Source organism: Anguilla anguilla, chromosome 8 (genome assembly GCF_013347855.1).
Source record: "Anguilla anguilla isolate fAngAng1 chromosome 8, fAngAng1.pri, whole genome shotgun sequence".
Taxonomy (NCBI): Eukaryota; Metazoa; Chordata; class Actinopteri; order Anguilliformes; family Anguillidae; genus Anguilla; species Anguilla anguilla.
In genome coordinates, this window is record NC_049208.1 from 20,052,961 (window position 1) to 20,066,151 (window position 13,191).

At 40.2% G+C, this 13,191-nt stretch overlaps 1 protein-coding gene across 1 annotated transcript in view; it reads left to right on the forward strand.

The window, feature by feature from the left end:
• Positions 1-13,191, forward strand: part of egfra (epidermal growth factor receptor a (erythroblastic leukemia viral (v-erb-b) oncogene homolog, avian)) — a 72,444-nt gene that overhangs the window by 46,496 nt on the left and 12,757 nt on the right. The window contains exons 5-19 of the mRNA XM_035431292.1: positions 408-476; positions 793-911; positions 1,469-1,610; positions 2,345-2,461; positions 3,024-3,150; positions 3,575-3,648; positions 4,114-4,201; positions 5,098-5,297; positions 6,664-6,796; positions 8,704-8,794; positions 9,075-9,232; positions 9,507-9,545; positions 10,055-10,193; positions 10,364-10,486; positions 10,734-10,832. Of these exons, the coding sequence (XP_035287183.1) occupies positions 408-476; positions 793-911; positions 1,469-1,610; positions 2,345-2,461; positions 3,024-3,150; positions 3,575-3,648; positions 4,114-4,201; positions 5,098-5,297; positions 6,664-6,796; positions 8,704-8,794; positions 9,075-9,232; positions 9,507-9,545; positions 10,055-10,193; positions 10,364-10,486; positions 10,734-10,832 (1,718 nt within the window). The remainder of the gene's footprint in view (positions 1-407; positions 477-792; positions 912-1,468; positions 1,611-2,344; positions 2,462-3,023; positions 3,151-3,574; positions 3,649-4,113; positions 4,202-5,097; positions 5,298-6,663; positions 6,797-8,703; positions 8,795-9,074; positions 9,233-9,506; positions 9,546-10,054; positions 10,194-10,363; positions 10,487-10,733; positions 10,833-13,191) is intronic.

Below are 13,191 nucleotides of genomic sequence, written 5' to 3' on the forward strand. Positions count from 1 at the left end.
TATACCAAATTTATAGGCTCATACTGTTTGTACAGTACAGCTTAACTTGCTACTTGTGAAAGGAATGTCTTTGATTTTCTTGGAAAATGTGACTTTTTGGATTGCATTTAACATAATCACAGTTATCTTCTATTATATTATTTTCTATTATCCTATGTATTCTATTTATTCATTTTTGTGTTATGTACATTCACTGAACGTATGCAAATTCCTGTTTGACATACGCATGCATGACAAAACTGGCAGACAAGAGCTATTGTTTTGTCCCAGCTTTCTGGTTTTATGACATAAGTCACAATGTTTGCAGTAGTGTAAATATGCAGTATTAATGGATGTATGGAGTATATGTATGGAGCAACATTTGTAATTTCTGTCTTCTCTCTCTTTTTTTATTTTCTGCGGAGCAGGTAAAAAATGTGACCCAAGTTGTTTCAATGGATCCTGTTGGGCTCCAGGCCCAGGAAACTGCCAAACCTGTAAGTGTGGATTTGCTTAGTAACTGCCTCTGTTTGGTATTTTGTTCCTGAGGAGACATCACATGTACAAATACTGAGCGCAAAAATAACAAAGTGAAGCAAGCTTTCAAAAGCCAGTGGATATGTTGCACAAAGTCACATGAAAAAAAATCTGTCATGGTTTCTGTCAAAATTTAAAAAACAGAACGAAAGGGCAAGAGCAGCCACAGATGAATCAAAGATCTTCCTTTGCCGAATGTTTAAAAATACAGTACATCTCAGTTAGTGTGGTTGTGTATGCTGCAGTGTGAATGTAGCTGTGCTTCTCCCCCCTCAGTGACCAAACTGAACTGTGCTCAGCAATGTTCCCGGAGGTGTAAGGGGCCCCAGCCTGTCGACTGCTGCAATGAGCACTGCGCTGGGGGCTGTACCGGGCCCCGTCCCACCGACTGCCTGGTGAGTGACGCCACGATGTGCCACGATGCCACCAAGTGCATCGCTTGTGGGTATCGGGCTGCCCAGCGGCCTTTCAGGACCCTCATGCAGTGCATGCTGTTTTGAGAAATCGCCATGGTTACCATCACCCTTGCTCTTTGTTTTTGTGTGTTGGTTTTGTCGGTCTTTCGTAATTTCGCTTTGCGGTTGTTATTGTTGCTGTTTGTTGGTGACATTTTGTTCATATTGTTGGTGTTCTATTGTTTGTTTTCTTGCTGCCATTATTTCGTTATATTCTAATGATTACTGTTATTATGTTCATGGGTATCCATAGTAGTTTAATATGGCAGTTTAGGCCCATCACAGCCCGTGAAACTCTCTGGTAATCATTAGACTGCACTCTAAACCATTTCCTCATGAACTGTAGCTGAGGTATACTGCTCAAGGGTAATAAAAGATTGCATTGTTATCATCTCACCCTGTGTGAGTCCTTGCAGAGGTGGGGAGGGTTTATCATATGCCTTCCATAACTTCCTTGCCTGACGGTGCTGTGTTTCTTCTGGACTGTGGTTCCCTAGGCGTGCCAGGCCTTCCAAGACGAAGGGACCTGTAAGAACGCCTGTCCCAGCCTCATGGTGTACGACTCCAGAACACACCAGCTGGACTTCAACCCAGATGGGAAGTACAGCTATGGGGCCACCTGCGTAAAAAATTGCCCACGTAAGGACTTTGTTGAGATCTATCTTCTGACATTAACAGTTGACAGTGCCTATCCATTGCATCCTTGGATCCTGATACCTGTCCAAATAAATATGGCCCTAAGTGAGGAAGCGGAAAGCGACAGTATACCTTGTTATCTAAAAGCCAGGAAAGTGACTCATGTAGGGTTCCTGAGTACTCAAATTTATAGTGTGCTTATGACAGTTAAAGCCAATGCTACAGCCTCATAGATCTACATGTGACGGTGATAAGATGTAGATGTGAACAAATATTTTTAGAGGAAGTGAGGTAGTTGCTAAATTATGACCCCCCTTCGTCAGTAGTACTGTCGGTCCCTCTGAAGGCTTCGTCACTCAGTAGAAGTCTCGTCTGGTTAAATCTTAAACTGCTGCTTTAGAGAAAGAAATTAGTAAACCAGCAGTAGAGCTGTGACGACTGTTATTTCAGGAACTTCTCATTGGTGATTTGCAGATGTTTCTCGCAAACCCATGGTTAAATTAACATTTATTTTAGGATTCACTAAAGGCTGTTCTTGTCAGCATGAGTGTAACAAAAAAATGACGCTACCAAAGCATAAAGTGTCAATATTTGAACTGACAAGTGCCAGATGAAGGGAGGCCCAATGATAGTGCTTTCATGGGGTCAGTATTGCGAAAGATTAACCAAGGAGGTAAGCAACAGAGTAGCCTTAACCTGAATGTATTTCCCCTCAAATTTCTCTCTCTGCCTCTCAGATAACTATGTGGTGACAGATCATGGAGCATGCGTTCGGACCTGCAGTGCAGACACCTACGAGGTGGACGAGAAAGGGGTCAGGAAGTGCAAGAAGTGTGAGGGGCCTTGCCCAAAAGGTATTGCCCATCCTGAAAGCAAATAATCTACTACTAACTGACATGGCCTCTCTGTTTGTTTTATTAACCAGTAGATTGCCTGGAACCCCTTAAAGAAAGTTTGCCCAGGGTTTGAAGTTCTGCTTTCACTGTCATAGTAATGCACCTTTCAGCTTCTTGTAATATGGGATTTTCTGTAATATGTTCCTTGGATTATGCATTCCCATGTGCTGTAGGGAAAATCATATTAATCATCAGATTAGATATAGTATATTAATCACATTCCCATTCAGGGCAGAAAAAGTATGCCATTTTATGCCACAGCTCCATATGTATGTTAACACAGTATGTCTCTATGGGGCTATGGCATAAAGTGGTATCCTTTTTCTTACCTGAATGGGAATGTGATTAATAAAGATCTAATTTGGGTCTACTCTACGAGATACAAAACCTCAGTGATAAAGCCCATCTTCTGAGTTCATTTCTTTAATTCAGCTCTTTTCCTTATGGTTTGGAAATGATTATTATAGAATTTAAAATATTATTATTGAAGATGAATAATTGACGATTACTTCTTTTAAAGTTTGCAATGGAGTAGGAATGGGAGAACTTACAAACGTCCTGTCGATCAATGCCTCAAATATCGACTCCTTCAAGAACTGCACCAAAATCAATGGGCACGTGTCTATCTTCAGCACAACGTTTAACGGGTAAGGCAGCCATCAAGTTTAAATTGAGAGATTCCCAGGTACGACAGAGATTGTCCATACATTGTCAAGTCGTGTTTTTTTCTTCTTCATTGTATTGTGATTGCTTTACATCATATTTCTGTTTTTACTTCATCCTACAACATAGTGATGGCAACTGTGACATATCAATACTGTACAGGTATAATGCCACTGACATATTTGCATTATCTCACATACTGTGGAAACTATTGACAGTGTTCCAATCACTGCCAAAATATTTAAATATGTTTTACTCTAAATTTATTGTTAATAAAATGCTTTATTTTTTTTATCTGCATAGCTATCCTCTATCCCTGTAGCATCACTCTTAATAATAGTAATGATTTATAATGTTGTGTTTCACAAATTCACATATGTAAGTTTATCTTGTCTTTTTTACTTCAAGTGACAAACACACAAAGACTGCTCCAATGGATCCTTCCAAGCTGGATGTTTTCAAAACTGTTAAAGAAATTTCTGGTAGGATGCCCGACCTTACATTCATGAAATGTAGTTTGCAGTTTGGTTGCATATTGTACTGGAACACTCTTTACAGAAGTTTAAAATCCTTAGTCTTACATCTTACTGAAGCACTTACAACACCATCATCATGTCATAACACAACAATAAATCATTAATAGATAAGTTCTTAGCAAAGTCTGTGTTTATTGAAGCATGACTTAACATATTATGGAAAAGATACTTTTAAAACATGATGTGGCTTCATTTAACATAAATATGCTAGGCTATGGTAATTAAGAAATATTGCAAGGTTCATGAATGGTTTAGAACTTTGTTATATACAGTATGTTGTATTAAGTGTGACCCAATATCATAAGTAATGACTGCTATATACCGTACTTGCAGAGTAATGAAGCTTCTAATATTTACGCATTAGACATTCTTATATCATTAAAATTTTCATTTCTCCTGCTCTTTCTAAAGGGTATCTGCTGATTCAGGCCTGGCCACGCAGCCTGTCTTCCCTCAGACCCTTTGAGAACCTAGAGATCATCCGCGGAAGAACCAAATGGTACAGAGCTGAGTGGTCTAGCATTTTCCCAGTCAAACAAAGCCTCGGCTAATGTGTAGCATGCTGAGAATTGTGTGCTTATGCTGTAGTCATGTGGCTGGATTCAAATGTTCTTCTGATACTTCTAAGAAGTCATCTGTTCATAGAACATATTAGCGTTATATGGCTTGGGGATCATCCAGGTGCTTTTTTGCAAATCTAAGCCAAGCATTAATGTTTCTCTTGGTTAGCAGTGGTTTCTGCCTTCCTACCATAGACTGTGCTTCCTACTCTCCCACACGGCCCCATTTCTTTTTTATTGTGGAGTCATGAACACTGACCTTAGCTGAGGTTAGAGAAGCCTGCAATCCTTTGAATGTTCTTCTGGGATCGTTTGTGACTTCCTGGATGAGTTGTCACTGCCCTTGGAGAAATTTTGGCAGGCAGGCCACTCCTGGGAAGATTCTCCACTGTTCCTGGCGTATTTGAAGATAAGGGCTCTCACTGTGGTTCGGTGGAGTCCCAAAGCATTAGGAAATGGCTTTGCAACCCTTTCCGGACTGATATATTTCAACTTTTTTCTCATTTTTTATGGAATTTTCGTTGGTCGTGGCGTAGTGTGCTTATAGAAAGTTTGTGGTGACTGCATCACTCTGGTGGTAAGATTGAATATGAATGAGGTTTAGACTCAACAGGGCTGGCTGCAATCAAGCCTGGCTGTGATCAGTCAGCTGAATCTAATTATCAATTAAATCTGGTTAATTAGTTGACTGAGTAATTACTTTTTCACATGGGTGACATGGGTGATTGATTACTTTTTTCAAATAAATTAAATAACAATATTATAAATGTGTTTTGCTAACTCTGCTAACACCTGGAGAAAATGCTGACAAACCCCTCCCACAATCATCTCACAGGGGCAGTGTAAGCCTTTCTGTCAACAACATTCCCATCAGCCACCTGGCCCTGCGCTCCTTAAAGGAGATCAGCGATGGGGATGTGATCATCAGGGGCAACCCCAACCTGTGCTACTCCACCCCGGACCACTGGAAGAAACTTTTTAAGTCCACCCAGCAGAGCGCCCAGGTGGAGAAAAACATGGATGTTGAGCTCTGTGGTAAGCACAGTGCATGCTGCTGAAACAATTGTCTTTAATTTATTTAGTTGGTATTACTGTATATTTTTATCCCCTTTTTTAAAAACCCCAGTTTTCCTTCCTACTTTGGAAGTGCCTGCTGGGTCTCTCAAAACACCCTTGCACCATTTGTACTCCGTGGAAGGATTGCAAGTGTAGCTCCTTCTTGCCTCAGATGTACTTGCCCATAAGTACCGTTTCAGCTGCAGACACTGGGGTTATAATTTTGGTTTGCAGAGGAGTCAGCAGAATTCATGTCATCCCATCCAACCAGTAACATTAGATTCCCATAGCACTGTAGCACCATTATCAATCACTGCTTGGATGTTAAAGTATGTGCTTGCTGTGAAGGGAGTGGCCATGCTGAGGGAAAACTGGCCCTAACCATGATCTGCTCACTATTGTCTGATAATGTATGGCTCTCATGTGGGACGCCACACACACTCAAAATAAACTGTGGGTGTGTAGCATGACTGTTATGTGGGTGTAGATAAGCTAACTATAATGACGTCACCTTTGGGAACATGTAAGTGTGAGATCGTTAATCAACTTCAAGATAACTTTGAATTATTTTCCCTTACATAATGTCCTGAAGATGGTACTGTAAGGGCAAACTGAGAATTTCCTTGACTGCATGGTTATGTATTTGTATAAATCAGCCAAAGGTACATTCAATTATAGCATAGCAATCTAGTATAATCAATAATCAATGTGTTTTGGAAAGCTTAATTTCAGTAGGAAACCTACTGTTCTTGTATGGAGTGATTTGAGGTGCGTCACATACAGGTCTACATACACGTCAACCATTAAGAGCATCTGTCCATTGTAACTTATTGCAGGATTCTCAGATGTTATTATTACCAAAGAGAATAGAATGAATGCAGGGTGCACATACATACACATGCACATACACATACAGTAATGTCATGTTACATACACACATACACACGTAGGAAAACATGGTATAGTGCTTGTTCTTCTGAGAAACAAATTGGTAAATGTTTAGTTGGAACTTCATCAGCATCATTTTCATATCAATAACTTGACTTCAAAGCATACAGCTTATTTTTAAAAAATTTATTATTTAGTGTATATGCTGTGTATATTTGGTAAGCTTGGCTTTTTTGCATTCAAAATATTTTTGTTGACATTATATTGTACCTAAAAACAACTCTAACAGAAGATCTGCCTGCAGGTTTCAAAATTAAACCTGCATCCTTTTGTTAGTCAGAGATGTATTGGCTCGGCCAGGAATTACCCCCGGTTGGAAATGTGGATTGAGCTGCAGTTTGATACTTGCTCTCAGAAAGTTTAGACACCCCGTCTCTCTCTCTCTCTCTCCTCGCAGCCTTGCAGAACCGCACCTGCGATGAGATGTGTACAGAGGACGGCTGCTGGGGTCCAGGCCCCACAATGTGCTTTTCCTGCTTGCACTTCATGCGTAAGGGGTGCTGCGTGGGCTCCTGCAATTTGCTGGAGGGGTGAGTGTGGACCTGTCCCACATGAATGTGATTTCTTCTCCTTGACTCCAGGATTCGCATAGCAAAGGGAAGTAACTGCTTAGTTTTTTTTGTCTCACAATTGGCTAAAACCACATGCCTTTCATGGGTGTAAATGCATGTGTGCCTGTGGGATTGTGTGTGTGAGAATAATGTGTTTCTTTATCGGCGTGGTAGATCTCTATGAATATCTGTGCAAGCATTCATGTGCTTGTGTGTTGGTGTACACTATGTGCATATGCATGTCTGTGTGCATGTGTCTGTCTGCAAGTGGTTATTGGAATACCACTGGCTTCAGTTTGACCACAAGGGTGGGGGGGAGGGGTGGGGGTAAGATTAATCCAGCATTGACAGAGGGGAGGCCTGTTTTCACTTTAACCAGGTTTTTTTTATTGCAGTTTTTTATTTTTTCAGTTTTTGCCTTTGGCCCTGTTTTTTTTCTGACTCCTTGGAGGGTTTTCTTGACCTAGCTGTCTAACCACTTGAAGTTTGTGTTCTTGCTATGTGTGTGTGTGCCTTCCCACCCAAAGATTAGCCATTAAGAGGCTCATTGTCTTCATATGCATTTGGGACAAGGAACTGAACTGAATAAACAGGACATGGAGCACTTTGCTTGCCAGAAGTGTATTTGCTAGGGCAGTTATAATTTAAGATAGACAGGCTTGCTTAACTGTCTTCTGTTATCCGTTCAGCTCCCTAAATTAATCTGTGAACAGTACATTTGGCCACCAGTCAGGACAAGCTAGTAGCTCATAGCTGTTTAACTTTGGATTATGTTCGTCAAACATTGAACACCAAGTCCTGTTGCCAGTTTAATCAAGGCTCCAAGTGAGTGCAGCACAGCATCCTAGAAGACCAAGGCTGGCCAATGGAGGGCAACCATGTAAATTTATTAATTCCACCTTGAGATGCTTTTTTTTGTCCTCCCTGACAAACTGAAACGAGCATTATGCTTTTTATTTTTATGTTATCATCATTTTAAGTGGAATGGGTGCCGTTGTGCATGGGGACACTGTCCTATGCAGCTGCCTCAGTATAATGGGGGAAATTTTAAATGGCCAGCACAGACATGAGTAATATGAATACAACCTGGCGGCCAGAACAATTGGAACTCATTATCTATATGGCCTGCTGTCTAGAATAAACATTACAAACTGAGCTTGTGTATGACCTGCTATCCAGAATGATAGAAGGACACCCAGTACTGTATGTAGATCCACTTCTATTCTTGCATGTTAGTTTGTGCCCTCGGGCCAACTGAAGGTTAAAAGTTTAACATTATGACTAACAGGGATGAATGCAGGACTGGTGATAATAAGCTTCATTGGGACTTTTTTGTTGTGCTGAATGTGAAGCACTTTGAGCTACATTTTGTGTATGAAAGGTGCTATATAAATAAAGCTTATTATTATTATTGTTTTTTTTTTGCTTTTGTTGAAGGAGCTACTGCAAAAACTGTCAAAAATACCATTACCTGAACACATTTCAATGCAATATTTGAAGGGTGTGGTCAATTAAACCAGCTGTTCATATATTGTCCCCTGACATTTCAATCATCTACCACCTGGCTAGAGATCAGCAAAGCCAGGTCAACCCCTGTGCCTGCCTTGGCAGATATATATGGGCCTATTCAGAAAGTTCTCCCACTGTATTATGCATTGAAGGAGATTTCCCCTATTCTCTTTTATGAATGAAAGAAACACTCTTTGCTCATTATTAAATTGTAAAAGAAATAGTATCATACCAACATGTTGCATGAGCGACATTTTGGTTTGTGGTGCATCTAACCAATGTTTCTGTGACAAATGCCCACATTTTGTAGGGTTCTGTATGAAAGAAGAATAGTGACAGTTGTATCTGAAAGTACTTTCTATTGTTTTCTTCTGCAGTGACCCACGTGAGTTTGAGGTCAATAAGACGTGCGTCGAATGTGACTCTGAATGCCTTCCCCAGAATGGAACCAGAACGTGCAGTGGACCAGTAAGTTCCTTTTTCTGATGGCTATGTCATGAGAAAAATGATATACTCAGCAGAATTGCTTACAATGTCAGGAGAGTACAATAATCGTCATCTGTAATGAATGTCTACAGCTTATCCTTTCCCATCCTGTAGTAATGTCATGTTTGCATGATGTTGATGCGATTAGCTTGGCCTTGCCAATCGGAAAATGAAAAAATCGGTAATGGTGGCGGGAGCAGCTGTTTCCGTGGATGTGGAAGTCTGAGGCCTGAGTTCTGTGTTCTGTGTTCTTCTTTTCCAGGGTCCTAATGAGTGTGTGGAGTGTGTGCACTACAAAGATGGCCCCCACTGTGTCCCCAGGTGCCCTCAGGGCATCCCCGGGGAGGGAAACACCCTTATCTGGAAGTATGCCGACAAGATGAAGGTGTGCCAGCTTTGTCACGAGAACTGCACCCAAGGGTGAGCGCAAACACTCTCATCTCAAAAAGAGAATTGGTTCAGCCTCCACTGAGCCCAATGGCACGACTGAGAAATGCATAACTTTTGTCTTAAGAACTGCAGTCAACACAGTCAAAATGACACATTTCTTTTGCTCATTGTGTAGCCAATTTGGGTATTCAAAATTGAGAAAGAAGAGGAACAAAAAATTCTGATTTGAATAAATTGTTAATAAATAATCTTAGGCTTTACCTTTGATTGCTCTGTAATGTCTACGTTGTTTCCATCTTTCTAGATGTACTGGCCCTGGTTTGCATGGCTGTGACACTAAAGGGTAAGGGTTGTTGTTTCAGTTAACAGTTTTAATGTAAATGTAATTGAAAAAGTGTAATTTTTCTCGTATAGGCCATACACATCTGTCCAGTATGCTATCTCAGAGTTTCATGTGATTTTCAACCTTAAGTATCTTTACTATAACTATTTTTCCTGATGCTGATGTAACATGCACGTAACAGCTTAAAACTACCTCTTGTCTCTGTAAAATGGGTTTTAACTGATTGCTATGAAAAAAGATTACAATTTGAAATATATAATAATAAGCAGTCTTCCCGAGTGCATGTAGTGAAAAATAATAACCTAGTAAAACAGCAATAAAATAAAAACGTTTGTAATTGTAAAATTTATTTTATTAGTGAATCATTGCCTTTGTAATCCAGGTGGTATTATAGAAATATAAATAAAGCCCTATAAAATGTTATATTATTACTTTAACACAGAACTTATAATCGACCAATAATATACCAATAGACAATTTTCACATATTGACCATTGATTGACCCTCAGGAACTCATCCATAATCGCGGCAGCCGTGGTGGGCGGTCTGCTGGCCTTTGTCATTCTTGCCCTGGGCATCCTGGTGCTAATGCGGAGACGCCACATCAAGAGGAAGAGGACTCTGCGCAGGCTGCTGCAGGAGAGAGAGGTAAGCACCCCGGACAAGAACGTCTTAGAGTCATAGGCGCAGGGGAACGCTCACATCCTCACTGAATAAAGCTGAATAAAGCATAACCAGAGAACTTGGAAAAGTTTCAGAGGTTCTGTTTCAAGTCATTAATGTTTGTCACTGATCCAGTATTGTCTTGACCTCCACAGTTAGTTCAACCCCTCACCCCAAGCGGGGAGGCGCCCAACCAGGCTCTTCTCCGCATACTGAAGGAGACAGAGTTCAAGAAGATTAAAGTCCTGGGATCCGGTGCCTTCGGGACTGTATACAAGGTGGGAAACACCGTAACTGGGTTTGCTGTGTCATACTTTGCCAAATTTGTGTTAATGTTGAAAAGCTTTTATGGTAAATATCATCGCACTGTAATGCTATGGCATTGTCCTTTCCCATATTCAAGTTTGTTACTAGCTAATTGTGGATATTGATTTGCACCCTGTCAATAAATATATGTGAGGTATCCTTATAATGTACTGTATCTCATAGTATATTAATAATTATAGAGCATTTATTTTCTTTCAGGGTCTATGGGTTCCAGAAGGGGAGGATGTCAAGATTCCGGTGGCCATCAAGGTTTTGAGAGAGGCCACATCTCCTAAAGCCAACAAGGAAATCTTGGACGTAAGTTCCCCGGTCTCTTTGCGTAGAAATTAAATTAGCACACAAAGGACATTTTTGTAGCCTCTTTATTCTACCATATTTCAGCCCGCAGAGACCTATGGGCTTTTCGAAATTTTAGGTTTTGACAAGTCTATGCAGTTTTAGTCTCTGGTAAAATTGTTTGAGTACACAGATTCAGGACATTGAACACTGATGTTAACCAAATATAGCATTTTATACTGCAGAGTACACAGCTTGCATTGCACTCCATCAGTTGATCATGAATTAAAGGGGAATTCTGTCGCAAAACAACATTTATTTAACAGATCAAGGCATAACTGATTCATTTTCTCTGTGAAAATTTGCAACGAAAGGTGCAAATTTTGGTAGCGGTATACTTCATACATCACTTCCTAATTTTTGAAGAACTACAATAGGCAGCTAATTTCAAATTGGAGATATATCCGTTGTAGGGTGTGCTGACCAAATTCACATCAGAGAGAGATTTGGGGTAGCTGCTCTTCCAAATGTAAACCGTATTAGCTTGCGAGCTAGCTAGCATACTTGCTCTTCTGTGCCCTCTGTGGCCCTTTTTTAACGTGGATCCACTGCCCTTGGATGAGGTTGGGAACATGACAGTGTCCATAGTATGGTTACAGGAGCACGTTAGTAGTGTAGGCCATAGACCACTGTGAAATCACTGATTGTCCAAAAATGCCAGCCAAACCCAATTATAGACACAGCAACACTACTAAAAATAAAAAATAATAAACAAACTAATGTTAATTATATTGCTCTCTAGCAGGTTTCACCATGTTTGATTCAGCATTTTAATCAAAGAGGCTCAAGTTGGCTAACGTTGACTTACTGCGACTTGCATTTCACTGCTGCTGTAAAATGTTTTACTTAAAACATTTAAAGGAATACTATATAGGATTTTTACCTTGAAAATAATTTTAAATAACCATGCTAAGGCATTCAGTTATATGATTACTTGTTCATGTCCGGTTTGTGGTCCCAACTCTCGATTAATGTAATATCCGGTCTGAGTAATTGCTGGGAAAAATTTACCGGTAGTTTTTAATTAATTTTTGTGTCTGTTACTCAGCTGGGTACTCTGGGGTAAGTGGGCAGGGTTGAAAACAGAGACAACTTCTTTGATTGTAAACTCAGGGCCACAGCAAGGCTAAACAATCATGCATAGTATGCCTTTAAGTCCATACTTAAGGTAACTGACCCAAACCTTGTAGACAGTGTAACTACACATGCTTTTAACTGGCCGTAGAACTGTTAATACCGCAAATTGATTTCTTAGGCCCACTATAGGCTACTTCTGTAGACGCTAAAAAGTCAAGCAGATTTTTTGCTGTTGATGCCTTGTTTAGAAAGTGATAAACAGCAATGAATGAACAAGAGACAAGCGTGATATTTTAGTCAGATAATTCATTGAAATGTTGTGGAGAATATCCACATCAGCTCTCGTATGAGGGAATGTCAACCATAGGGCAGACCAGGGTCAGTTATTCCTTGCAGTTTTCAGCAATCTAAAGTGCTGTAGATAATGTTTTATACCTTTTGTAACATCCCTTAATGGGTCAAGATGCAAGTGGCAAACACAAGAGTATCTCCTTGTTTCGGCAAAGTGTGCAAGAGATGCCAGCAACAAGCAAGCGAAGGAAAAATGAAACCCGACACCACAGTATTTTGAATAACAATTAGTCGTTAGATTTTGTATTCAACAGTTTTTTTCTGGTAGAGGTCCAAAAACAACGTGTCTGAACGTGTACAATAATTTTTAAAATGATAATAAATCACTTTTGTCTTCAGCGATAGATCTCTGAGCAATCACATAGAAGATTAAATGGGGCACAACCGACCGCGGTCTCCCCTGCCAGACTTACCGCCATTGTCTACTCTCCCACATTCTCTCTCACCACCAGTATTCTGTAAAAACGTCTGTTCTTGCCAGATTTATTATGATAACCAAATATTGCACAAGTCATGACCCTTTCTTAAATAAATTGCTATGAGTCAACTGTATAAATGACAGTTATTCAAATCGTAGTTGCATTAAACCCATGCAGTTTACCCCACTGAAGCGGCATTTTCTTTTTATTAGAACCGTAGCCATAACATAAACTAAACTGAACACATAAACCTAGATTTTCTTGTGGCAACATGTAACTGCTGTTGTCTGACACCCACCCATGATTGTAAACACCTGCAATTCGTAGTCTTTAGTAAAGCAGATATCTGGAGCATGCGCAGTAGTTTGGGGCTATATATCTGCACTCATTACAGGTAGAGAGCTGGCTGAGAGTTCATTTTAATTAGGAGGACAGCTACTCTTCTACAAGTAAAAGTTGATTTTACAGTGGAA